The 25,628-nt window shown below is 52.0% G+C and overlaps 9 protein-coding genes across 9 annotated transcripts; 4 read left to right on the forward strand and 5 right to left on the reverse strand.

The window, feature by feature from the left end:
* Window positions 1–784: 784 nt before the first annotated feature.
* On the reverse strand, window positions 785–3,445 carry K489DRAFT_317532 (WD40 repeat-like protein; the record flags this gene model as incomplete). Its single annotated transcript, XM_033601247.1, has 5 exons — window positions 785–1,607; window positions 1,662–2,778; window positions 2,840–3,082; window positions 3,160–3,262; window positions 3,326–3,445. The coding sequence occupies 5 exons, from the start codon at window positions 3,443–3,445 to the stop codon at window positions 785–787; spliced, it is 2,406 nt and encodes an 801-aa protein (XP_033460305.1).
* A 1,362-nt stretch (window positions 3,446–4,807) lies between these two features.
* K489DRAFT_379246 (MIF4G-domain-containing protein) lies at window positions 4,808–8,015 on the reverse strand. Its single transcript, XM_033604601.1, has one exon. It carries the CDS (start codon window positions 7,839–7,841, stop codon window positions 4,995–4,997), a length of 2,847 nt encoding a protein of 948 aa, XP_033460306.1. The 5' UTR covers window positions 7,842–8,015; the 3' UTR covers window positions 4,808–4,994.
* Window positions 8,016–8,170: 155 nt separating this feature from the next.
* K489DRAFT_388131 (uncharacterized protein) lies at window positions 8,171–8,749 on the forward strand (the record flags this gene model as incomplete). The annotated part of the gene is made up of 1 exon (XM_033606391.1): window positions 8,171–8,749. One exon carries the CDS (start codon window positions 8,171–8,173, stop codon window positions 8,747–8,749), a length of 579 nt encoding a protein of 192 aa, XP_033460307.1.
* Window positions 8,750–10,046: 1,297 nt separating this feature from the next.
* Window positions 10,047–12,225, forward strand: K489DRAFT_379249 (putative MFS transporter). The gene is made up of 4 exons (XM_033604602.1): window positions 10,047–10,745; window positions 10,808–11,035; window positions 11,094–11,179; window positions 11,235–12,225. Exons 1-4 carry the CDS (start codon window positions 10,341–10,343, stop codon window positions 12,157–12,159), a joined length of 1,644 nt encoding a protein of 547 aa, XP_033460308.1. The 5' UTR covers window positions 10,047–10,340; the 3' UTR covers window positions 12,160–12,225.
* A 311-nt stretch (window positions 12,226–12,536) lies between these two features.
* Window positions 12,537–13,541, forward strand: K489DRAFT_318578 (uncharacterized protein; the record flags this gene model as incomplete). The annotated part of the gene is made up of 1 exon (XM_033601334.1): window positions 12,537–13,541. The coding sequence occupies one exon, from the start codon at window positions 12,537–12,539 to the stop codon at window positions 13,539–13,541; it is 1,005 nt and encodes a 334-aa protein (XP_033460309.1).
* A 62-nt stretch (window positions 13,542–13,603) lies between these two features.
* Window positions 13,604–16,694, reverse strand: K489DRAFT_336608 (uncharacterized protein). Its single transcript, XM_033602209.1, has 3 exons — window positions 16,495–16,694; window positions 15,946–16,426; window positions 13,604–15,889 (listed from the first exon to the last, which is right to left on the reverse strand). The coding sequence occupies exons 1-3, from the start codon at window positions 16,567–16,569 to the stop codon at window positions 13,644–13,646; spliced, it is 2,802 nt and encodes a 933-aa protein (XP_033460310.1). The 5' UTR covers window positions 16,570–16,694; the 3' UTR covers window positions 13,604–13,643.
* A 4,542-nt stretch (window positions 16,695–21,236) lies between these two features.
* On the forward strand, window positions 21,237–22,414 carry K489DRAFT_317494 (NAD(P)-binding protein; the record flags this gene model as incomplete). The annotated part of the gene is made up of 2 exons (XM_033601245.1): window positions 21,237–21,371; window positions 21,428–22,414. The coding sequence occupies 2 exons, from the start codon at window positions 21,237–21,239 to the stop codon at window positions 22,412–22,414; spliced, it is 1,122 nt and encodes a 373-aa protein (XP_033460311.1).
* A 244-nt stretch (window positions 22,415–22,658) lies between these two features.
* K489DRAFT_369654 (V-snare-domain-containing protein) lies at window positions 22,659–23,515 on the reverse strand (the record flags this gene model as incomplete). Its single annotated transcript, XM_033603058.1, has 2 exons — window positions 22,659–23,450; window positions 23,513–23,515. The coding sequence occupies 2 exons, from the start codon at window positions 23,513–23,515 to the stop codon at window positions 22,659–22,661; spliced, it is 795 nt and encodes a 264-aa protein (XP_033460312.1).
* A 453-nt stretch (window positions 23,516–23,968) lies between these two features.
* Window positions 23,969–25,111, reverse strand: K489DRAFT_400635 (benzoquinone reductase; the record flags this gene model as incomplete). The annotated part of the gene is made up of 5 exons (XM_033607001.1): window positions 23,969–24,253; window positions 24,347–24,793; window positions 24,864–24,945; window positions 25,010–25,023; window positions 25,085–25,111. The coding sequence occupies 5 exons, from the start codon at window positions 25,109–25,111 to the stop codon at window positions 24,053–24,055; spliced, it is 771 nt and encodes a 256-aa protein (XP_033460313.1). The 3' UTR covers window positions 23,969–24,052.
* Window positions 25,112–25,628: the final 517 nt, after the last annotated feature.

A 25,628-nucleotide genomic window follows, 5' to 3' on the forward strand; every position in this document is an offset into this window, starting at 1 on the left:
ACTAAAGATCAACCGCAGATTGAATATTATCGACGACTACACATATATCAAGTTAAACAGAGCTGCATATCCCACATGAATCCCCTTTCCATCTATGCTTACTTCAATCATTGCCCATACCCACGCTGCAAACGCGCCAGCTAAATTCAAAGCATGCAGGGAGACATGCGATATACGAGCGATAAGGGGTGGGAAAGAAAGGAAAAGAAAGGACCTGAATGCACTTCCAATGAAACCGTAGCTTGAAAAGAAAATAAATTTAGATCGAAAGTTTGGTATCAATAGCAGAGACAGGAGAAAGGGTACATACAACAACATCAATAATAATAATGATGCCCAGGTGATGCTGGGAAACGGTAAAAGTAATAGTAACAAAACAACAGATTTTGCACCAGCAAAAATATCGGAAAAGCCCTTTCCTAATAGCAACCCACAAAAACTTCCCGCCCGGGGAAGGTAAACGCCCCTGCTGAAACCCGTTCTGAACCCAAACAAATGAACGAAAGAGGCACGTAAAAAGGAAGGAGAAAACGCCGACGCTGGAGGTACATCACGGAAATCCGAGTGGATAAATACAGTAGAATGAGACGCGCATGACGGAGCGTGTGAATGTGTCGAAGGGAGGTTTTCCGGGAGGTATGTAGATTTGGATGGGTGAGAATGAGGATGACGGGAGCGGTGGCGGAATCAGATGATGCTGATAAATTTGTCGTTCCTCGAGCATAATCATTGGAATGCTTTGTGCCATGATGGGAGGAGCGTGCGCGTTCGAGGCAAGGTTTCCTTATTTGGGATCAGCTGCTGTTGATGGACCTGGCGGCGGAGGCGGCAGTGGCGGTGCGAAACCCTCGTTCTGACCCGAGACGAGAGTAGGTGCAATCCTTCTCCGCTTCTCCCGTCCCTGCTGATCAAGCGAGGACGAGGTATCTTCATCAGCAGCACCCGAAGCTGCCGGGTGATCACGTTTGGTGCCTGCGGTCGGTGGAACTGCTATTGTTGGAGGAGCTGGGGCACTTGTTGCTGCTGCCGAGTGGCTGGGAGTTTGAGGCGGAGTGAAGAGAGGTACACCGGCGACAGTGACGGGAGGATTATTATTTGAAGATGAGGAGCTCGCGGCGATGGAGGGCATGGCGCTCAACGAAGGTGTGGGCGGACCCACTACGACAGGATTCGACGCAGTGGCAGAAAGATTGTTCGGGTCCGGTACGCCAATGCGAGCGAAGCTGGCTTCGGTAGCGACACTCGAAGTGGACATGCTGCGTGCTGGTGAAGCGGGACGGACACTTCCAGGACCGGGAAAAGACATTCCGGAGAATGGTGAAGGCGATGGGTTGATTGGAGTGGGTTGAGCGGAAATGCCCTGAGATGAAGTTTTGCGGTGGAAAGAGGGCGCATATGGTAAGGATGGCTGGCCAGCAGGAGTGGTTTGAGGAGTCGAAGTGGAAGAATTAGCGCGACCGATGGAGATAGGTGGCGGATGATGTTTGCTCGCCTGGGAGCTGTTCGTGGGTGGGTGATATATGGTACCAAGCTCCCCAGGAGAAAAGGTCAAACATGAGCAGAAGCCGTCTGACGAAGTCATGAGGAGAGTGAGTCCGTCCGTTGACCTATGGACTGTCAGCAAGCTGGAAACTTAATTTCGTGTGTCACGATGTACATACCAAGTAAGGTCGGTGAACGTGGCATAATGCAGATTGCTCACAATACAAAGTGGCTTCGTCTGTTGTGTGTCATAGAGGTAAACGGCATCTTGAGTGGCAACTGCACAGATGATGCGGTAAGGCAAATCGAAAGCAGATACTGGCCCTGGAGGTGGACCAGGCAAGCTCGAGGTGTCATTGTCCAGGTGAGGGTGAGGAGATGGTAGTGTTGCGCTTGGTGCTGGTGATGGCGCGCTGGTTATTGGCGGCGGGTCCATGGCTGATTGAGTGGCACCGATCTTGTTTGGCATAATGGGCTCGGGAAGCGTCGGGATATCATCATCATTACGAGTGTCGATAGTGATCTCCTTGGTCTCAACGACATTCGCTCGTAATTGATACAACACAGGAGAGCATTTGACCGCCACGGATGGCTTCTTGTGGCCGGGCATGTACGCCACAGGTGGCTTGTTCAGACCTGCGCGGGTGTAAATGTAGACAGTATTGATGATTTCGTCGGCAGTCTTGGCGGTATCGCCAGCTGGGCGAGCCATTTTATATTGACCCGAGGGAGTGAACAGAAGACTCCCATCTGGCGTGAAGGTCAATCGGCGGAAGAAGGAGGTGAATGTTTCGTTTGCGTAGAGATTGGCATTGCGTAGGGCTGAAGTCATGCTTCCGGATAGACTCGGTGATGGCATGACAGCGGGCAACGGCATGGACGGGCTCGGCGATTGTGATCTTTGCCGCATCGATTGGCTCATGTGTGAGCCGAATGAAGATCTCCGACTGTGTGTTGTAGGAGGTGGGTTCATCGAGACGGCCAGAGATTGCGGTGTTCCTGGTGCAGAGGGTTTCGGTGAACCTACAGATTCGGATATGGCATCCTGAACCAGTGAGCTACGATGATTGCTCAGGCCAAAATCCGGCGGCGCTGGACTATTTGATGATATCCGACGACCCGGGAGGTCCATTTTGGAAGCTTTGTTGTGCAGAGAAAATTGTCCATCTTTGGTCTTCAAAGAGTAGACGTGAACCGATCGATCCGATGACTGAGTTGCGACAAACTCATTCAAAGGATCCCATGCAACGCCTTGAACGTAATGTGAGTGCTCAGCGAGCTGGCGGACCATGGCACCTATTGTTGTCAGCTGTCTGCGACTCGCACTGGACCTCATGTAAGAAGGAGTCCTACACACCTGTCTGCGCATCGTGAATGCGAGCGACATTGTCCATGCTTCCAGTTATGAAGTATTTTCCATCTGGTGACCACGCGAGGTCATAGATCTCAGCTCCGCTATTCGATCGACACATGATTTTGACCCGCCAATGTTCCAGATCTTCCGATTTGTCCTTGCCGTAAGCCGTGGCGTGAGCGGCATTGTCCGAAGGTGTCCAAAGGAGGACGTTGCCATCGTCACCTGCAGAGGCGAGGAGTTCACCTATGAGGAGCGTGTTAGTTCCATGGTGGTGTTTGGGCTTCGAGAAGCCTCACGAAAGCGAAGCAGGATAGGCTTACCTCGCGGACACCACCGAACAACATTTACCGCCTGGCTGTGCTTTTCCAGAGTGGATAGATATGTGACTTTCCTCTCATCCCCAGAAGCTTCAATGCTCCATAGCTATTACAGCACTCCTGTCAGCTTCGAGTTCTCCACCCGCTTGTTCAAAGCAATCCAACATACCCGGACGAGCGAATCGCCGCCTGCAGTAGCGAGTCGACCTTTCCCATGAGTTTCGAAATGCGCGGAATAGATTGGGTCGTTATTGTCGTGCCATGCGACGAGCAATGGTGCAGCTTTCATGCCGTCCAAGCAAGGCTACCGTTCGCCGGTAGCAGCGGATGCTGGAAGGAGAGGTGTATGACGATGGCGACAGGTTCTGATGATCATCGGAGGTGCAACTGACGCGGATGTTGAGCAGACAAAGCTTTATAATGGAGTTGTAGTGGGTATGCAGAAGTGGGTTGTGAGAGAGAAGAGTAACTGGTGAAATAATAACATTGTAGAGTACTGTGTGTAGTGACCAGCCAGCCCAGGGTTCCAAGGTTATCATCACCATAGAGGGCAAGTGGAGTCGTTCGGATAGTGCCCAGGTGGTAATTGAAATACCCTCACGATCCTCTGTCTCTGTGGGACCAAACCCAACCGGCACACAGACAAGCCACCGTACGAAATGACCTACCTAGGTAGGTACCTAGTGCATGCAGACACGCTTTGTTCTATACAGGACATGCGTTGATGTTGGCTCGCCGGTGAGAATGACATTGAGCGTGTAGCGAGCTGGGCAGGAAACATGCACGAGGTAGGTACAATCGCACATTCCGACCATACCATTTCCCTCCATTCCACACGGGTAATCACTGCACCGAGCGACTGTGCGAGATGCCGCATGGTGCACATCGCCGATATATGATACTTTCATTTACATTCCAAGGTTATCATCGGTAATACGTATGGACATTCACGAGGAGAAGCGCACAACATGCACCATGAAATGCACTTCCCAGCCTGCTCGCGTCCAAGGGCCCAATGGACGCCCCATCGTCTGTACGTCCTTCTCCTCCCAGCCTGATGGCCCATGAACACCGCACCTGCATATATGCCCATATTGAATGTAGAGCACACCGCCCTGTAGGAGGCACGGGAGGATATCAAACACCCGCAGCCAGGGAAATGTACCTGCATCCAAACGAGCAGATCTTTCCTGCGGAAAAGAAAGGATGCTGTCCTATCCATTTTCCACGACCACATGTAGGTATCTTTCCACTTGGTCATTAGGCAATGGTGGGCGTATGAAAGCGCCCATCAGCAGCAAACAATACCAGAGATGGTGATGATGGGGAGCTCACACGGGCAGGCAAGACCAAGCGAACCGCCGCCGCCATCATCATCATCAAGCCACAAGGGACGGATGCGAAGAATCTCCTTTCATCCAGACTGGCTGGAAATTGGAAATCCATGGCACGCCAGCACACGGAAGCGACGCGTAAAGTGGGCGGTACACGGAGCATGCACGCGCGCGTCGCGCGTCGCTGGAAGCTTTCTTTAGCTGCCCGCGCCGACATTCAGGGGACTTGGGGGTCATACCATGGGACGGATTAATGAGTGTGCGGGGTGGCGTTTGTCCCATTGATTCATTCTTTCCCTTCGGTCTCCCTGAATATACTGTGAGAAAAAGTGATACAGCATGTACTTTGAAAGACAAGACACTGCCCGTTGTATTATGTTTGTGATGAGTCAGGAGGTTGTATATACCGTGAGCAACTTTAACTTTATTACTCAAGAATGAACGTTCTCTCTCCGTTCTTTCTCTCGAGCATATACATACATGCGCAGCTTCTTTCGGATTAATTTACATGAAATCGCTCGCCTGCGCTCTTCTCCGCTGACCGCCCTCAGGTCCCACCAAGCCCCGACGGCTGGGATGAATGTTGCTGAGATCATCTCCAGCATCCGCTTTCGGCGGCGGAGGCTTGCTCGTATCCTTTGACGCACTCTTCGAGGCGGGCGCATCCCGCGATCCGTTTCTTCGAGGTGGTGGCGAGGATGAAGAACCACGACGACGTTTGGAGACAGGAGAGCGACGGCGTCGAGGGGGCGTGCGAGAGGGAGAGCGGGAGTCGAAGCTACTGCTGGTGCTGCGGGCGCGCTTCCGGCTCGGCAGGGGAGAGCGGTTGGAGCGGCTTGCAGGAGCGGGTGCGGCGGAGTCGCGCGAGAGTGGTCGTCGGCGGGGAGAAGGGGACCGGGAATCTTGTGCGCGACGAGCGCGAGGCGGTGGGGAGCGGGACCGGTCGCTGGAGCTTGCGCTGGCGCTACGAGCTCGTCGCTTTGCTGGCGGACTGCGGGAGTCGGAGTAGCGTCGGCTAGTCGTGCTCTTCCGAGGTGGAGATCTCGAGTCGGAGACGGACGAACGGGCGCGGCGACGAGGAGGAGGTGATCGAGAATCGTAGGATGCAGAGCGCGCACGGCGTGGTGGCGGCGAGCGTGATTCGTCAGATAGAGATCGGTCGCGTCCTCGCACTGGCGAACGCGAGACATCCGCAGCTCCTTTGTCTTTTCTTGGTGGAGGTGATCGCGAGTCATATGAAACGGTCCGTTTCCGTCTCGGAGGGCTGCGAGACCGGGTGAGTGACCGACCACGCCCGCCCGGTGACTCCATGCCCCTGCGGCGATCGCGTCTAGGTGGTGTTCGCGACAATGATCGGGAAGAGCGACTATCGTAACTCGAGTAGCTGCTAACACTCTCGCTTCTGCTTCGGCTTTTTTCACGAGCAGGAGGCAGCGCGACCAGCGCAGGCTTTGGTCGGTTGGCCAACCATTCTCTCATGCCTTCCGTTAGCATACCCATACCAATGGCAGTGAAGAAGTTGATGCTGAACCGAGTATTGATGGGATTGTCCGTGGGAAAGAGTCCTGCAAGAGCGGGTTGCATGGCGTCATCCCTGAAACGATCTCGAAGTCCAGGCATGCCAACTCCGGAAGCAAGGTCCTCGAACAAAATCTTCACAAAGATACGGCTTGAGCTCGTAGTTTCCTCCTCGTTGATATGGACCACATTGAAAACGTGCCATCCGATAGCATCCGAAGAGAGTAAGTGCCCAAAGAACTGTGCGATGATGCGCAGGCGGTTCGTCTCGTATCGGTGAATGGTGTCGTAGTATTTGCAAAACATATCTTGAAAGAGATCTTGCCAAAGTCGGTTGAGCTTGCAGAATCTTTCTCCAATCAGGCCGAAGAACTTGTTGTATGTGCGCTCCTGACTGCAACATTCGATAATCATCGACGGCAGTTCTTCCTCGCGCCCACTCGGCAGGTTGATCCGCATGAGCTTATGACATGCTTCTTCAAATTGACCCGAAGACATGATTGTGAGGTAGATGGAACGTCGCAGATTCACCAGATCAGTATTCGACTGGTCTTTGATCTCGACAGCCTTTTCCGCCACCGCTTCTTCGTCATCGTCACTGCTTGCATCTGAATCATCGTCTCCTTCCTCATCTTCACTTCCCGAGTCCTCACCCAAGATTTCGGCTTTGAGTTTTCGATATGCCTCCTCATTTGCCTCATATTCCGGGTCGACTTTGAAGATGTTCACACCATCTTCGATAGGCAAATCCTCATCCAACCCTGGCCTGTGCGTGATCTGATCATCTTCCTCAACCAGATCGAGTTCTTCCTTGATCGCCGGATTGTCTTTATATTTGTCTTTGCGCACCTGAAACAGCACTTCGATCATATATTGTGTTCGCTTATCAATTTCAGCTTCATGAAGAATGCTTCTGAACTGGTCATAGACCAGCAATGCGATTTGTGAATTCATCTCTTCAATGTGCTGACCCACTTCTTTCATCAGACCAACTGCAATTTCAACGCTGTCATCCGTTGGCTTATTCAAAAGTAGCAGCAAAATTTGCGCAGCAACCATTTCGTGCACCACCTGTTGGTTTATGAGATGCGCCAAAAATGTAGTGCTGCTGTGACACACACTCTTGTCGTTTCTTTTGAATGCTTTCCGGAACTGCATGATCAGGCGATTGACCAGAAGCTCACCGACTTGGGGAAGCTTTGTGTTCACAATAGCTGCCATTGCAGCGTAGATCGGTGTAAATGGCAAACTTGCTGCCTGAGCTTTCATGATACTTCGACAGAAAAGTCCTCGACCTCTGACCAGGTTTTCGTTGAACAACTCAGGAACGATGTGTTTAATATTCGACACGTTGACTTTGTTGATCAGTCCATTGATAGACTTTTTGAGGGCTTCCCATGCCATGCGCTGAAATTCCTTCGACGTCTTATCCGTGATCTGATCTTGCAAAGCTCGCAGACGTGCAGGAGGGATATAAGTGCCTCCAGATCGCATCGTCAACAACCGATCATATTCCGCTTTCGCTGATGCCTGCTTCTCTGCAGCTGTGAGAGGCTTGGACGGCGCTGTTGCTTCATCTCGCTGGCGTAACTCCAACTGCCTAGCCCGTTCCTGAGCCCGTGAACGGTCAACATCACGAGGTAAAGCAGATCGCGGCGGAGGACTTCGTGAGAATGACCGTCGACGAAGAGGAGGCGCATTGCGACGAGGGGATGGTGAGCGAGATTCGGAATTGCGCTTTTTCGATCGGGCTTCGCTGTCCGCGCGAGGTCGTGAATTCCCTCCCAGTTCAGGTGTTGGCAGTCGCACCGCAGATTGCATGGTCGCCGCCATGATGCTGATGTCCCTTTCCAAAGTCGAGCAAGCACAACGCGGGCCTTGGGATCTGTCTGCGGTTCAAAGTCTGCGCACTGGTGAATGTGCGGCGGCACCAGGATGGCCTCGTCGCAGTCGCGTGCTTGGTCCAAAGATTCCTTAGTCGTCTAAGAATTCGTGAACCAAGAATTGATGACAGAGTACACACGAAGAGGAAGGTATAGCGAGCTTCATGCGCTAGCGGCTATAGTGTCGCGCTGACAATGAAATCCACCTGCAAGCATCCTGAGGACTTCCACACTCTCCTGCCGCATGCAGTCGCCTTCACCCAGGTCTAGTGATCAAACATGAACAGACCTCGTAATCGCCAGTCAAGACCGCCCCGCAATGAGGCTGGTCGTGGCCATGGCGCTGCTGCGGACAGTGGTCGGTCGACGAAGAACAACCACGCAAGGCCGAGTTACCCTTCATTTGTCCCAAAGGTCCACCAAGTGATTCCGGGCGCGGGGGTTTCAATTGTCTTGAAACAAGATCAGCCTACTGGTCGCGAAGTTCAAGGCATTGTTGCAGATGTATTGACGCGTGGCGACCATCCACGCGGTATCAAGGTCCGCCTTCGAGATGGACGTGTCGGTCGAGTCCAGCGAATGAGTGATGGACGCGAGACAGCGCACCCTGAGACATCACGAGGCCACGTGCAAACCGGAGTCATCGACCAATCTGCAGGACATGGCCATGACGGACGACTTCCGGCTCGTACGCTCGCAGATTACCTCCCTACCTTGGATAATGACGGCACTTTGACAGGACACGAAAGCCTCGGAGCTGGAGAATTTTCTACTGCTACGGCTATCTGCCCTATATGCGGAAATTTCGAAGGTGATGAAGTTGCGGTGTCTCATCATGTTCAAAGTCATCTGGAGTAGTCAAGTATCCACTTAATATGTACAGATTTATTCCCAAGCTACCACGCTCATATCGAGGAGTTTTTCCAATGATGCAAGCTTCGGTCGATCTCGACCGCGCTGTATGCAATATCATAATAATGCTGCTGCTTCCAAAATCGGCGTTAACACTGCCGTGCGCAAGTCAACATTCCTGTTCATCGATAGGCACAGATACGCTCTCCACCGATTGACTTATTGAAACGGACGATTGAAACCGAATCAGCGATAGATCAACATGTGCCCATCCGTTGCCCAGGGGACATTTATTCACAAGATGAAGATTAGCTCCACGAAGAGATCACAATTCCTCAATGTTCGTTTCGATGCACTTTCGATAAGTCACCCCTCAGTGTCTCGATGAAGTGCGGAGAACGACCCGCTGTGCAACAAATCGGTCCCGATAGCCGTGTTTGTAGCTACTGCAGAGTCAGTGCAGACGATCAATGACCTGCGATGTAGGATGTTTATTGCGTGATCAGGTGACCAAAGCCGTTTCGCAGGATGCCGCAACTGCCAATGAAAGTGACACCTTGCATTTCCTTTACGCCAGCTGATGATCTCGTGGCCTCTCCGCCATCGGGTGAAAATCTTACCGCTCTGACGACGAATCGCAATATGCTCACCCGACGAGGCCGATGCACTCAAAAATTCCTGGTTCCCTCGGGCGTTGACTCGTCCAAGGATTGATATTGAATGTTGGACCACAAGTTCATCTTCACAGGGCGCTAAACCGGTGAGAAGCTGAAGATTATTCCCGAGGCGATGCTAGTGAGCCCGCCGGTTTCTAATGCTGCGTAATGCGCGATATATTGCAAATTCCGGCCCACTTCGGAATTGGTGTTCACTCTTGAAGCCGCACTTTGACAACGGTAAAAACCGTGCTCAGACGAGGGCCTCTACCGGGCTCCAGCATAACACGAGCAGCTTTATCAAACCACAAACCGGTCCCTGCAAAGAGATATGGAAAGTGTTGTCGTCTCAAAGATGATCATTTGAACTTCGTGATTTCCTACTGCGTATGATGTGCGAATGACGCATTGGGACTAAAATCCCCGGGTGTATTTTAGTACATGCGGCACTCAACAGAGACTATGGTAGCGTTCCGAACTCTGGCTGTCGACCTGCACCAATGCAATTGGTCATCGACACAACGGTCTTTCTTCTGCGGTGCAATCGAGAAATTCTATGTGGACCTGAAGAACGATTTTATGGTCAGTGACTCTTGTGCCACTCTAACTCAATTTTAGGTTGCTCATCGCAATGTCTAGTTTGGGCACGGGCCAGGACCAGATCTCCACTAAAACTTTAGCAGGCATTGCACAATGTCTTATTCGTGGTTCTACCGGATGAACTGGCAGTCGGACTGCAGATCGTTGGGGTTGGCTTGGTTGGAAAAACGGAATATGATACTTTGCCGTCATCTATATATACCAAGGGGGGGGGACGATGGGGCCGTTGCAAAAAGGCCAAGAACTACTCCGTTGCAACCATCCAGTGCAACAAAGCAATCAAGCATTCTTTTGCAGTTCGCCAAGGCTGATATGATAAGGAGCGAAGATCGATTACCAAAATGGCGGGAGCTAAGAGTACTTCAATCTCTGAGAGGTCGGGCCAAAACTCCCTCTCGACGAAAAATGCCTCATCGCTAAGTTCGGATTCTCTTATCGAACAGCCGCAGCAAACCAGACACTCACCGCGCGACATTCCGAGCAACGTTATCGCGGCGCTTCATAAACGCGGATTAGACATTGATGACACCGGAAATGCCTGTTGGCAACCGACAAGTCGTCACCACCCGCGGAGATGGACCCGAGCCCGGAAACTCTACGACACGTCCATCATTTGTTTTCTGGAGTTCTTCATGACTCTGGCTAGCAATGAGGGTATTGCGATTGCGCAGAACCAGTATGAGGAGCTCGGAACTTCTACCGAGACTGCCATTGCAGCTTTCACTACCGTCTACTTCATGGGCCAGGTACATCGTCTTTGAGACGAAAGTGTTTATTTCCACGACTTCCCGCTAACGATATCAATTAGGCTCTGGGCAGTGTGATATTTCCCCCCATTGCTGAATCATATGGCAGCAGAAGCATATATGCGACATGTGGCTTCGGGTTCATGTCATGTGGTCTCATTCTCGGCATGGTGCCGAAATTGCCCATGGTCTTCGTCTGTCGTTTCTTTGAAGGATTGTTTTCTGCCATGCCGGCAGTCGTCGCTGCTAGTAGCCTGGAAAATTTGTGGGACATGCGGGCGAGAGTTTGGGTACGCAAACTGCCGACGCGTGTGTCGTTTAAGCACATCGCTAACAACGTCACGGCAGGTCTTTCAAATTTGGACATCGATCTCGGTCGTGGGTCTTTCATGCGGCCCTCTGGTTGGGACCGTAGTTGGCATTTCTCTCGGCTGGTGAGTGCTCATCGTCTAAGCGCAATGACAACGACAGGCTGATCTGTCTACGCAGGCACTGGGTATTTTTCATCTCGGCCATGGTTGGTGGTACCCTGGGAGTGCTGAGCCTCTTCATGCGAGAATCTCGACCATCTTTACAGTTGGAAATCCAAGTCAACAAAGTTGCCCGCGAGACCAATTACAAAGAGCTGGGTGTCGATGTCGGCGGCACTCCACCTACCTTTGGTAGATTCGTCCAGACGTCGTTGAAGCTCCCGGTGCGCCTTTTCCTTACCGAACCTCTGGTCTTTACAATCGCTTTGATGGCGGCATCGGTCTACAGCTTCGCATACCTCTTTACAGAAGCACTGCCCGTGGTCTATTCGGGTGAATTCGATTTTACACCTGTCCAGCAAGCTCTCGTCTACCTTGCGCTCGGCGTTGGAGCAATCCTGACCGTTCTACCAAGACCGTACGACCTCCATGTTTTAGCCAAGAGAGATAGGCAAGGGGTGGATGTGACGCCAGAGGACAAACTTTTCGGCTTCTACGTTGCTGCTCCTGTGCTTGCCGTAGGTCTTTGGTGGTTCGCATGGACTGTTCCACCACTAGTCCGAGTCACACCATGGGCATCCATACCGGCTCTTGTGCTATTTGGCTACAGCACTGTGGAGTTCGATAACGTGCTTTCGGGCTACCTGGCAGACACATATGCAAGCTTCGCCGGATCAGCGAATGCACCGCTGGCATTTCTCAGAGCGATCATGTCGGGTCTGTTCCCTCTTTGTGGAACACAACTGTTCTCACTAGGCCCAAACTATGTACTGACGGCGCTTTCGGTCCTAGCCACAGCATACTGTGGCATTGCTGTTTGGTTCCGGATCCACGGGAGGAATATTCGACTCAAGAGCCCATTCGCAGAAAAGACGTGGGCGGATGCCAGGAGTAACAGTGCAGCCGGGTTGACGGCCGTGAGACCCAATTCCGAAAGCGCTTAGCTGATGATGTTTAGATAGTTCAACAGTTATTGCTGATTGCCCACTTCAATCGAAAGCCCACGGGAAATTGTTCTAATTGATAGAAGTGATCTCGTGTGTTCTCGAATGTTTCACTGGATGTTGTCAAACTGAAGTACTAGCAAGTCTGCCGAGACCACCTCGGACCTGCCAGGAAATTGTGCAGTGTGACGTCACCAAATCTCCACCTTGAGCCCACGAAGTTCACATGCCGGTGGCCTCGTCTCACGATAATAGACAAGAACACATCAAGCAGATTTTACACAAAATAAGGAAACTTAAGCAACACCCCTCGCCTAACTTACCACACGCAGTTCGCGACACTCTGATTTATTATTCAAAGTTCCTGCGCACGTCTCATGGCGACTCGTCGGACGACTAACGCCAAGTTCGAGGTTCCAGTACCCAACGGCAAGAGCGCGACTGCAAACCTGGATTCTTCAAAAGCAAGATCCTCACCATGGCTACCTTCGGCCCTGGAAGGCGTCTTGTTCCTCGTATATCCTCTCATCCTCATCTTGGGATCACTCTACAGTAACTTCGACCCGTCAACACGGAACGCGACCTACGTTGCCGACTCACAATCCTACGACCCACGAACAGCACCCAGCTATTTCGCCAAGAAGAGCAACATTCTCAATGTCTACTTCGTGAAAGTCGGCTGGCTCTGGGCGACCGCATCATTCCTCCTGCTCATCGTCTCGCATCCCTCCTTCGGGCCCTCCTTCGATTTCCAAGTCACCCGTCGTCGCGCCCAGGCCACGCTCCGCTTCCTGAGCATCACCACCGTCTGGATCTTCCTCACACAATGGTTCTTTGGCCCTCCGATCATCGACCGCAGCTACCGCTGGACCGGTGGGCAATGTGCTATGATCCAGAGCGACTCACTCGCTGCGCAGCAGGAGAAGGCAGAGATGGGCGATGCCGAGTTGATTTTCACGCACGCTGCTTGTAAGGCGATTGGCGGAGCGTGGACCGGCGGTCATGATATCAGTGGACATGTGTTTCTGTTGATTCTGTGCAGTGCGATGCTCTGGCAGGAATTCCTCCCTGCGGTGTTGCGCTCGTGGGGTCAGCGTGACGCGAGGGTTATTGCGGCCGCGGACGGCATAGTCAAAAGCGCTGCGGCGGAAAGCACGAGCTCATCGGTGACGGCCAACCAGCCTCTTGGTGTCGGCATACAGTTTGCAATGGGTGTGGTGGGCCTCAGCTTGTGGATGCTTTTGATGACGGCGGTTTACTTCCATACTTGGTTCGAAAAGCTCACCGGCTTCCTCGTGGCGCTGACGGCAATCTACGTCGTTTACTTCGTACCCAGGGCGATTCCAGCAGCTCGTAGCGTGCTCGGCGTGCCTGGATTATAACGCATCTATTTCAGCGACGTATCTCTCCGCGTTGCAGCGCTTCACTGTACAATATACCCTTAGAGCTTCGAATAAAAGAATGCATATCATGATCAACTCTACTCAAGACACAGTACAAGTGCACCTGCAGTCCGGAACAGGGCACTCATTGTGCTTCGCAAACCAATCCCTTGCATGCGAAGAATGAAAGCCATGCGAGCACGCCACACAAAACGTCAAGAAATTCGCCATCAAATCCCCCGATTTAGCAGCTACTTCCCTCTTCCCTGGCCTCGCAGGATCAGGCCCACCAAGCCATAGCCGACAGATCCCACAGCGTGGCATATGACTGCCACATTTCAAACACACAGTACCAGCATTCGCCGCGGGACCAATGGCGCGAGCATTCTTCGGCGCGACCGGGCCGCGGACTTCTCCGAATAATAGTGGTCGACCATCATGCCGAGCAAGGGATGCCTGGCAGTGATTGCATCTGAGGGTGATTTGTGCGGGAGGCGGTTTGATCAGACTCTTCCCGTCGCGGGACCGGGCCATTTGGCTGTGTTGTACGACGAAATGGACGCGGTCGGCGAAAGCCCGCCAGCGTTGCATCTGGTCGAAGTAGGTCTCCTTCCACATCTCCCAACGCAAGTCGTCGACGTAGACCGGGTTTGTGACGGCGGTGACGAGAACGGCGGTTTGGAGATCGTTGGTTTTGGCAATGTATGTTTGCATTAGGTCCATACTTTGTTCACCGAGGCCGGTGAGAAGGATGCCTTCTGGATCGCCGTTTTTGATGGATCGCGCGGTCTCGCTTTGGATGAAGCCGCTGAGCTCGGTGTCGTTGAGATAACGGAGACCCAGGGCCACTCGATAACCCAAATGCAAGTAGTTTGTTTTGATGACGTCGCGCCAATCGTCTGTTGAAAGAAACGTGAGGAGTGCTTTCAGAGCTGTGTCGCTTGTGTCTGCTGCCATCCAGAGACACATTTCGCGCTGTGCCTCGTTGATGGTGTCGGAAGCTAGCAATGCATTCAGGCCGATGTTTTGAAGAGATCGGCTCCGGATGAGGGTGCGGAGTAGATTCAGCGCGAGGTGCTTGTTGTTGTGTAGGGTCGCTTGGACGATGGCTTGGTAGTAGAAGCCACGATCGATTAATTCCTGACATTCAGCCTCCAAACTGTCCACAGTGAACTTCCAGCCGCAGATTGCCAAGCACAGCTGGCGATGCTCAGGATAGTCAGTCCGCTCTCCTTCGAATGGGGGAAGATCCCGAGTGTTATTCAGAGCCAGAATCGTATCTTGGATTCCGGCCACGGAGGGCGCCAACTTCCTGCCTGGTCCAAGTTTGACATCTTCCGCCCAAATTCCAGCGACTCCAACGTAGCTTAGGTCGATCGACTCGGCGACCATTCCGTTATTGCTTGCCATCTTTTGGAAGTGGCCGAATGTCTTCCAGAGTCGCTCAAGCTGCCAATTTCCTGCGACAATGCGCAGATTCTTCTGCCAGTCCCATAAGTAACCGCGCCGACAGCGATCCTGCTGTAGTGTTGTAGAAGCTAACAGTTGAGCAATGATGGCTGATTCAGGGCCACAATTACGGCGACCGTCGGTGGCATCGAGCATCTTGTCTTCGCCCATGTAGTCTTGTGGTCCGAAGTCTTCGGCAGTGGCTGTCCGCTCGTACGGTGCGGGCAATAACGCAGGCTCGATTACGTTGCTCTTAGGTTCTGTGAAGGATAGACCATCGAAGGCGATGGCAAAATCGCTCCTGGCTGTTATTGTTGCTTGCGGGACAACTGTCGGAATATGCGCAAGAACGAGTTTGCCATTATTGCGCAGTGTGATGACGGAGGATTCTCGTGTTGGACTAGTGGAACTCGACATCCAGTCAAACGCAATCAACTTCGGTTCCGCGGTTGATGCATCTCGAGTCGGGACGTGAGCGCGTTGGACAAAGCGGACTTGCGAGACATATCTATTGTGACTCCAGCTCTGGCCACCGTACGGGTTAGATGGTAAGTAATTTGAGGCGTGGAGGCTAGATTGAGGGCTGTCATTTGTGTCCACGATCTTCAGCTCTCCTGAGCTCGAACAGATGCCAAGACGACCTCGCCTTTCTCCCGAGTATCGAAGACTCATGATGGATGAGCCGACTGCTTCCTTGGTAGGACGGAATTCGAAGACTGAGCCGAGTAGATTGTCGCCAGCAACAGTCTGGGTCATCCATCTTTTGTCCCAAACAGTGACGGCTGGAGTTCCGGTAGGTCCTGCAGAGGCAAAATAGTTGTCGTCCAAAGGATCACACGCGATGTTGTGCGTGTTGCTGGTCGGAACATGGACTGCTGCACTGTGTCCCGGAGAGCCATCTGAACGGAATTAGTAAGATGACAAAGGGCCGGTGCACGTGTCGCTGGACACATACCTCGCAAATCATAAAGTCTGATCAACGTCCTCTGTACGCCAACAAGCAGTTCCTGGGGGTGATTTGGGATAAATCGAACAGTGGACACCGGCTCGTTCGGACATAGCCTGAGTATCGGCTCGGATTGGTTGCCATAATTCGTATTGGCATCGAAAATGTTGAGGCACGACGGGTCTGCGCGCGTTCTGTCCAGGCCTACCGCAAGCCATTCGTCGGCACTCAGGCTGATGGAATTGCACTTGCGTTCCTGCTTCGGCCTGTACTGCGCGATGACTTCTGATGCCTCGCCCTTTTCGCGTAATTTGATCAGATTTGCTGTGCCGGTCTTCAAGCCGATACCGACGACGTTTTCGGTGCGGCGGCTCCAATCGAAGGCATTGATACCAGGCAAATCCGCGTGACGGGTGACCACATGGCTTTCGAGTTTTGTGCGATCGCGACGATCTACTTGATAGAGCGTCAAACTATGATCATGGAGGCCCTACAGTGACAGATATGAGTTTCGTGGCGTTCTCGTGATTGGACATTCTCCGCTCCATGATGACTGACGATGATAAGAAACCGCTGTTTGCCGCCACTCGAGCGCGAGCTGTGAGGTGACCATCGGACAGCGGCGGCGGCCATCGCGTCCTTCAACGCATTATCACGCGCTTGCAAAAGTTGCCGTCGCGTTCGCTCATTACCACTTTTCGATCGAGGTTCAGATGACGCGGAGTCCTATGACAAGAATTATATGGTGTACGGCAATGTGGAGGGAGACACAGTATTGATCTCCGCGTCGGCGATGTCACCGCTTGCCCTTCAAATGGGCGTCGCAACAGTTGAAGGCTTCGCGTCAATCTTCATGCGCATTCGTGCAACGCGTATGTTGAATATGTACATACAATCAATCCGCAAGTCTCACTTGGCACGTACATAGACATCTCTAAATCATTCAAATTTCTTTAAAATTTAAATAGTGTTTAATGCTGAAGCAGGCGAACCAACACAGAGTCCATGCTTCCACTAGGGAGTCCCTATCATATCGAAGTTCGAGTTCGACAAAGCGAAAGGCCTGCCTCAGGGACCGTCACTGGTGGCGCCGTGCCGCTTGATGTAAATAACCTTGTCAATCCCATGATAGACAGTGTGGTGCACATTAAAGGCACCATACTCAAGCCGATCGCGATTATCGAGTTCGATAGGGAACAAAGTTTCCCCACCATCATTCTCGTAGTCGTTCTTCCACCGATGTCATCGCTAGTCAACCTGCCTGGCACTCCAGACTGGTATGAGGGGTCGAAAAAAGAGCGACCGGTGTCGTAGTCACCCACTGCAAGTTCCGATGGTACTGCTGTCGCATGAGAGATCAGGTGTACCGGTCATGTTTGATGGTCTAGCGTGGTCTGGTGCGTAACGGTGCCGGGTTGTGGCAGGGACATCATTGTTGATTGGAGACATCACGCGTTCCGACTATCCACTCTCATGTCAGACGCTAGCTCTCGTATCGGAATCGATGCCGAATATCGACAGAAGAATAGATTCGGAAAATCAACGTGGCGCGGTTGGATGGTCCTGGTGTGGCAACAAGTGCTCTCGAAATTCGAGACAAATGGCTTGCCTCGGTCAGGTTGCTGGTCCATAATCCAGCCCGGAAGTCACCGCTCGTCGTTCACGTCTTGCTATTAGGCGAAACGAATCGAGTCGTGATCGCATCAACTCTCGAACAGCTGCCAAAGGAGCCCATCGGCCCCATTGTGGCTTTCGGGCTGGATCCGGACTCGATGCGCGCGTAAATTTGGCGAGAGCTCGACGCCAGGCCAAGTTTACGCACTATTTCATCGGAGTTGACGTCGGCCACTAACTCCGGATACAATGCTGTTGCTTGAGCGATCGTGGTCTACTGAGCATATACACACGGCTGGTCCATTCGATACGGAGCGACCCTTAGTGATTCAGATGCTCGCTTGCGTTGGATGCTGGAACTTGTGCGACGATGATCCCCGGTGTTCGGTAAACGAGATGTCATCGATGGATAAAATCCCACTCTGATCGTATTCGGACTGATCAGCGTCACAATACGATGAGAAACATGCCATCCTGATCATATTCAGACTGATACATGTCAGAGTACAATCGAGGATTAGTGGATCGTCGATAGCTGGGATGATTGAGATGCGGAGGTGACATTTCTTGCTGATGAATACCGTTCTGCCGATTCAACACGGATGTGGTGACTACCCCGGACTCCAGTCCGGGGTGGTTGAGTTCATCTTCAGTACCATGGACGAATATTGTGTTTGGGGTGCCTCGTTGATGCAAGATGAGAAGATCGTTGATCAACACCAGGCGGCGCCAGATAGATGGTGGTGTCTCGAATTGGGTCCTGGTCAAACCCGGAGCGAACCGTCGATACTCGTGAAGCGTGCATGGCGAATGGCGCCCTGCATACATGTCGTATTCATCATTTTCCCTGATAGCTTTTGCTGACAGGGGGCAACATGGTGAAAATGCCTCCAAGACCCGCCTATGAGTGGAAAGCCGCGGGTCGCATAGAAACGGTATAAGCTCATGGTCTGGAAAGGGGAGCCTGGTGAAGAAATGGGGCGTTCATGCGCTGCCCTTTCTTGAAGGCATCCAGTCTCCAAAATTTTGTACTCCTGTACACGGGATCGTGTGACCCCACCACGGGGAGACTGAAATCACACGGTCGTAAACACTTTCCTCCCTCTTCGGGCCCTTCGGGAAGTCTTTAAAGGCTCCCCTGTAGTGGCATGTTGCCGCGCTTGCCAAAGAATCCTTGGTAATGTCGTCTGGCTGTGGTTTCCAAAGACTCCTATGTAGTGGCGAGTGACGGTGCCCTTCTCTCGTTGCTCTATTGTTATCACTTCTTGGAGCATCTACTGACTCCAATGTTGGTATTGCGATTCGTGGTGTATAGTGTTGGTATCGAAGATGTAACTTATTCATTGTTGGCCGCTTGGAACCTTTGCCAAGCATTGCTCAGCTCGACTCGATGGCGTCGAATATGACCGGTTGACAAAGGGGCCGCACGTATGTCTCTAGTCGCAATGGCGACATTTATGGCTTGGAATACCATGAATGCAGGTGGCATCGATCATCTTCGAGACCTCGATGGAGAAATCAGGTTCCGGAGAGGATCACCGGGATGAAGATGGCTGGAGTGATGAGCCATCTCGGGGGAGTCTGAGCGGAAGCGCTCGAGGGCTCATGTTTCTGGAAACGCTGGCTTCAACCGCGAGGACATCGACCGGTGCGCTTCCGGGCTTTTGATCGACCCGGAAGCTGCTTAGGTCGCAATGGCGGCACTCACGGCGAAGGCCACGATGGACACATGGTGTCTATCATTTCAGTGGGTATGCGAGAATGTTCCAGATAGTGCACCTGTACAAGGCTATTTTCCACTCACGGCCTGCTCTTGTGGCCGATTCGAGTAAGCGATAGCGTCGATGTTCTGGAGATTGCTCTTGATAACTTCGAAAAGTACAATACACCGTCGGTGGTAGGGCTTTCAACGATGGGTCGTAGCGTTTCTTGTTGGCCTGCTTTGCCAGGAAAAAAAGCGAGGCATTGCTACGCTGGTTGTCAATAAAGACATGGATACGCTAGTACCGGGTGATGCAATTCCACCGGGTGATGCTTAAGATTGGAACGATAAAGTAGAGGGAGAGTAGCCGATGTCGTGCCTATCTTTGGTAAAGCCTTGTTAAGTTGCTTTCGCATGAATGCTTGTGTGACACCAAGCATCCGAGGATCCTTTTGTAAAGGCGTCTGACGGCACGTCCTTTTGTGAGGGACACTTCGGCTTCCGACACCGAGGTTGCCAAGGGGTCTCGAATGCGTTCCGAACGTCTTGCTATGTGGGCTTGAGTGAAGAGTTCGCACGAGCGTCGAACAGATTTGCATGCTTTGGAAAGAGGCTATACAGTCCCCCAGTCATGATGCGAGCTCCTTGCTGGCGGATGCGGAATGATCCAGTGACCGTAATGCGATGTCTTGTTGGAGTTTCCCGAAGATCTTGATCTAAAGACCGGTATGACATGTCCCGGTCACTGTGCTCGTTGTAGAGTCCCGGTCTGTGCAAAGAGAAAGGGCAAGGGAAGGGAAGGCAATAAAGATTGCTTGAAACCACCCAGCAAACTTACCTCCAGAGGCTAGCCCATAATAGATGGAGCACGCGTAATGGATGGTTGTGGTAAGGTGCTGGATTGGTGAAGATGCTTGTGGAGTGATGCTGAAGGGAGAGAAAATGGAATGTCTGATGGACGGTCGAGAGCACGATATTTATGTCTTTCGAAATCTGTCTGCTTGTTTACATTGATAAGCTGTACCACATTTGCTCTGTACTACCGGTAGGAAGATGTCACATTCCAAGTCGTCCGAGGAGTACAATCATCGATACTCGAGAGAGAAAAGTCCAGGTACATACCTGGAATGTGGCTGGTCCGATGGCTGCCTGTCCGTACGAGGTCCTCGATTCGCCGAATCAATCCCTTTAGGACTGCGTGATCCACTGTGATATCCATTCACAAGGTGGGTATGTATCACACGGTCCACAGATCATGGATGCTTCCTTGCCGTCAAAATTTGCTTGCTCATATCCGACCACTGGTTCGTCGACTCGACCCTTTTCGGACTGCGTTGCTATGTCGATACATACGGCGGCTACAGATCACAGGATCCATACATGTTCGGTACTTCATTGCCGTTGGGATTTGCTGTCTCGTGGTACAGTATTGCCACCTTCCCGAAAGGATACTGATTACACATAGAATCCATCTTGAGGGAACTTGTACGCGCGGCACTGTTCTGCCATCACCCGTTTGAGACGTGGACGACGTCCCCCGAGATGCGGTGTGTGTTTTTAGAGAGAATTTTGGTGTATCGGCTGTATATATGGATATATGGACGATGAGAAGAACGATGAAGTGAGGTGAAGGTTGAGAACGCGCTGTGGGAAGTTTGAGGGCTCGCTCGTCTTCGCCTCCGATGGTACCGTTCTTCTATGGTTTATTTCCATTCAAGCACTGAGAAGCGAGATTGCTCGGGCATGTGATCGCTTCGTAGCGTTTGTAATTTCAATGACCGTATTGTTGTTGATCGTATTGTGTGCATGTGGAGAACGAGGTGGGTCGGCAGCTGAATTTTGACCTCAGATAGCTAGCTACCTCGCAGGTCGACTCGAGAGCTTCTTTCGACGCTTTTTCATAGCGAATGCGTATAAGTCAACATCGCAATAAAGTGATATCTTTCCCAATACGATTATGTAACCGGGTAATAAGACAAACGCAATGGCAGCTCCCTCAAAGCATCTCCGTGTCGGTGTCGTCGGGGCAGGAGAAGTCGCCCAGGTCGTCCATTTACCAAATCTATCGCTCCTGAGTCATCTCTTCACCGCGACTGTCGTTTGCGATCTATCATTGGAGGTCAGAGCCGCATATCACAGGATGAACTGCATCGCAATCTAACGCAGACGAGCCAGACCGCAAAACACTGCGCCCAAAAATTCCACATTCCAACCGCAAGCGCCGATATCCAAGATGTCGTCACAAGCGCCCAAGTCGACGTGGTCTTCATCCTCACATCTGATGAATTCCACGAACCATACATCATCGCTGCACTCGAAGCCGGCAAACACGTCATGGTCGAAAAACCCTTGACCTTGTCTGTTGCCTCTGCCGAGAGAATCCTCGCCGCAGAGTCCAAAGCCAACGGACCGATCGTCTTCGTCGGATATATGCGGCGTTACGCCGCGTCCTTTGTCGAGACATTCAAGCGCGAGGTTGCTGGAATTCCACGAATTCTGTATGCTCGCTCAAGGGATTTTCCGGGACCAAATGCGAAGTTCGTGAGCGAGTCGGGGACGTTCGTGCGCAAGAGCAGTGATTTTCCTCCGGGGGCAAAGGAAGATAGTGAGAAACGGCTCGATGCGTTTTTCAAGGAATGTTTCCCAGATCACGAGATCACGCCGGCGAGAGCCAAGTTTTGCCGTTTCATGAATACCCTCGGTTCACATGATATCTCGCTGATGAGGGAGGTCATTGGGTCGCCGGAGAGCGTCGGGGGAGTTTCCGTCAACGACCCTTTTTACTCGGCGATTTTCAACTATCGAAACAAGACCGGTGAGCCTTTCGCTGTGACGTATGAATCTGGCTTGGACATGGTGCCGGAGTTCGACGCGCACTTCGCGGTTTATGGTGAGAAGAAGCGCGTGCTCATCAAGTATGATACGCCATACGTGAAGGGTCTGGCGATAAAGGTTACAGTCCAGGAGGTTAGTGAGGCAGGCGAGGTTGTCTCCCGAGAAATCATCGCTTCGTATGAAGATGCGTATACGATCGAGCTGCAAGAGTTGTATGAGAACATTGTGAATGGAAAGCAGGTCAAGACGACGGCTCGGGACGCCTTGGAGGATCTGAAGCTCTATGACTTGATGTATCAGAAGTACAATGCGGATCAAAAGTCGTGAACGAACGACATCTGGACTGCAGATTATCAGCGATGAATCTCTCAGAAGTTAGAAGCCGCTACGTTCCATATTATTACGCACAATCAAAGACTTTTCCAGAGCATGGCTGAATGGCCTTTCCCTCCTTTGACGAGTTGAAATTCGACCGCACAAATGTTCGCCACAACGCCTTCGCTAAAGGTGACCTGCACCATCCCATCACTGCGACTTATCGTATCCTTTGCTTCTCGCATACGCGCACTTCTCATCTCAGCCATCGCAGAACGAAGTACACAAACACCACAAACACCACAACTCCACCCCAGAAGATGAACTTGTCCTGCTTCGCCCTGCGCTCCACCATGCGAATAGTGTCCCCGGAAATTCCCAGCGTATTGCCAATACTGTACAGCTTTCTCTGTGTACCCTTCAGCATCTCCCTCTGCTCACTCAAATCCCCAAGTACCGCGCGTCCGCGTTCCATGTATTCATCGAGTGTCGAATTCGCCGATCCCCAGAAATTGTTCTCCCGCAGAGCATGCGTTTCACGCTGCTCGTCATTTCCGAGGCCATATGGTGATTGGTAGGAGCTGTAGCTATTTGCGCCGTTCGCGCCGGGAGTGAAGTTGGGATTGCTGGTGCGGAAGAGAGGGTTGATGTTCTCGCCTCGCCCGGCGCCGCTGCTGATGGCGGCGTCTGCGTAGGGGTTCTCGGGCGTTTGCGCAGCGGCGTGGGGTCGTCGGCCGAGGAGTTCGCTGCGGTTCTGGGCGGTCCTGGCTTCCTCTCGCTCGTGTTTCAATTCGGCGAGACGACTGCGGAATTCGAGGAGGTTTTCGCGGAAGGTTGCGATGCGTTCTCGGCCCTTCTCGGCTTTCTCTTGCACTAGTTCATCGTTGACGGAGCGTTGGTAGTCGTCGATTGTTCTTGAGAAGGACGTTATTGAGGTTGTTATTTGACCTTGGAGAGCGGCGTTTGTGGAGGTGGTTTCGCTGGCGAAGGCATCGAGGTCGGCGCGGATGGCTTTTGATTGGCGCAAGGCGGAGTTATAGAGAGCGCTCTGAACAGGAATGTGTTGGTTAATAACATATTATAATCCAGGCCACAGATGTGCTTGCCTACCATTGTGAAAGTTGTGGAATATTATGTGGTGTGCTGTGATTTGGCAAACGGCGAGGCGATTTTCAAGTAGGTGATGAGGCTGTAGAGAAAGTATACATGTGTCCAAATTATTATTCTGTCTGTCGCATTCGAGGCTACCAAATTATGAAGGACATGCACACTGTGATGATACGTAATGATGTACAGCCGCACGTGTCTAGACCCTGATACATATATAGGCTCTCCCGCTTGCTGATCCTCGGTGTCTGCATTGATGTCGGCGCTGATTTCGCTCCCTTAAATATTTGATCCCCTGTCATCACAGGCTGTCGTGTACTGCAACTTACTGGCGATTTTCAGATACCGAAAACACGACGGCGCCCAAGCGTACAGCGACGGCGACTTTCAGGATCACTTGAAGTACTCTCTCGTCAACAATTTCGTTTTCCAATCTCGCCAAAGGCGTTTTAAAGCAATGCCAGGATATTTCGGAATTCGATTTTCTGCTTAAATACTCTAGTTTTTGTTTGATTTTATATTCTATCGTTCATCACCCCTATTTCAATGACTAGCAGCAGCATGCTCCTGTACTGTGTTCGCCTCTTCATTCGCAGCAATTGGTGCCTGCTCTAGCGGACCGTTCGGTTGCGCGAACGACACGCGCGAGACAAGTTCATAGAATGCCTTGCCCTGTTCTCTCGCGATCTCGAGCTCGAACGCTGAGGGCGGACGGGAGCCATTGTTATCGGCGAATGAGCCAGCCTGTGGACGTGTTCGGTTAGTACCAATATCGTCTTCACGGAACATAAGGGCAAATAAGCAAACTAGAACGAGCAAGAGAAGAGAAGAACTTACACCCCAAGGACTGCCACCGTGCACCTCAGAAAGGTCGGTCAGCTGCTTGAAGACGGGTTTGTAGCCAAGCGGCACGTAGATCATGCCATGATGGGCAAGCGTGCTCATCGACGCCAGCGCAGTACTTTCCTGTCCACCACCCTGGCCGCCGGTCGAGACGAAGAGGCCAGCATACTTGCCCTGGTAAGCGACCTCGTTGTCAGCAAGCGCGCTCTCCCAGAATGAGAGGAGAGAAGCATAACACACCCAGAATGAACCAGCAAACCATTGCTTGCCGGTCAAATCCCAGAAGGTTCTCCACTGCGCCGGGAAGTTGCCGAGGCGCGTTGGGATGCCGAAGAGGAAAGCATCGTAAACTTCTAGTTGTGACGGGTCCGTGAGAACCGGAACGCCAGACGCTTCTTGGCTGGGAGCCTTCATCTTGGCGAGGACCTCAGCGGATAGGGTCTGCACAGCTATCTCGTCAATGCTTCTGGTGTTCCCGGAGGTCAAATCGTGGCGGGTCATGATTACCCACCTCCTGGATTCGAAAGAGATCTGCAGTGCCTCCTGCGGCTTTGATACCCTCAGCTTCAGCCTGGGCTAGTTTGGCGACATGGCTGTGAAGTTTTCCAGTCAGTGGATGATAGGACTTGTTATTCACTGGGCAAGCCTTTGTCGTACCCCCAGGTGCTGTACTATGTATACATCCTTAAGTCAGCCAGCATGCTCCTACGATATGTTTGTCCGGGGACTTACGTAAACGATAGCAATTTTCGGTGCCATGGTATATAGTTTTCAAGGACCGAAGATGTTGTGCAAAATCAAGAGAAGGCGATAATGATGAGGAGAAAAGCAAGTGGACAGCCAGAGCGATGGAGCTCTTTATACTCTTTCATTGTGAAATAACCGTCTCGTAAACTCTTCGATTTTGACTAACTGTTCAGTTGGTATTCGAACGATTAGAAAGCACCCTTGCCGACATTGTTCACGATGTCGATAACGTACCCTACCACCGAGCCGGTCACACCACCGAGCCGGTCAAAACGCGCCCACAACGCGTCTTCGAGCTTCTTCCTCTTATTATATGACAATATTTGCCTACAATGCTCTCTCAAACTGAGGGAAGACTTTCTTTAGCCCTTCAAGCATATATTACCCACCAAGTTCCATCTCTTCGAGCTGCAGCAAATGCATACGACGTTCCATTTGAAACCCTCCGCGAAAGACACCTCGGCATCCACCCACGCGCGCAAACCCTTGCGAACTCGCGTAAACTTAACAATGATGAAGAGCAGCTCAT

Source organism: Dissoconium aciculare (genome assembly GCF_010015565.1).
Source record: "Dissoconium aciculare CBS 342.82 unplaced genomic scaffold K489scaffold_5, whole genome shotgun sequence".
Taxonomy (NCBI): domain Eukaryota; kingdom Fungi; phylum Ascomycota; class Dothideomycetes; order Mycosphaerellales; family Dissoconiaceae; genus Dissoconium; species Dissoconium aciculare.

Bases quoted from the DNA above. Each gene is read 5' to 3' on its own strand.
- K489DRAFT_379246 (XM_033604601.1), bottom strand. From the start codon at position 7,841: ATGGCGGCGACCATGCAATCTGCGGTGCGACTGCCAACACCTGAACTG.
- K489DRAFT_379249 (XM_033604602.1), top strand. From the start codon at position 10,341: ATGGCGGGAGCTAAGAGTACTTCAATCTCTGAGAGGTCGGGCCAAAAC. The intron at 10,746-10,807 runs GTACATCGTCTT...GATATCAATTAG, and splicing joins CCGTCTACTTCATGGGCCAG to GCTCTGGGCAGTGTGATATT. The intron at 11,180-11,234 runs GTGAGTGCTCAT...CTGTCTACGCAG, and splicing joins GTTGGCATTTCTCTCGGCTG to GCACTGGGTATTTTTCATCT.
- K489DRAFT_336608 (XM_033602209.1), bottom strand. From the start codon at position 16,569: ATGGCCGCCGCCGCTGTCCGATGGTCACCTCACAGCTCGCGCTCGAGT. The intron at 16,427-16,494 runs GTCAGTCATCAT...CTGTCACTGTAG, and splicing joins AACAGCGGTTTCTTATCATC to GGCCTCCATGATCATAGTTT. The intron at 15,890-15,945 runs GTATGTGTCCAG...AATTCCGTTCAG, and splicing joins CAGACTTTATGATTTGCGAG to ATGGCTCTCCGGGACACAGT.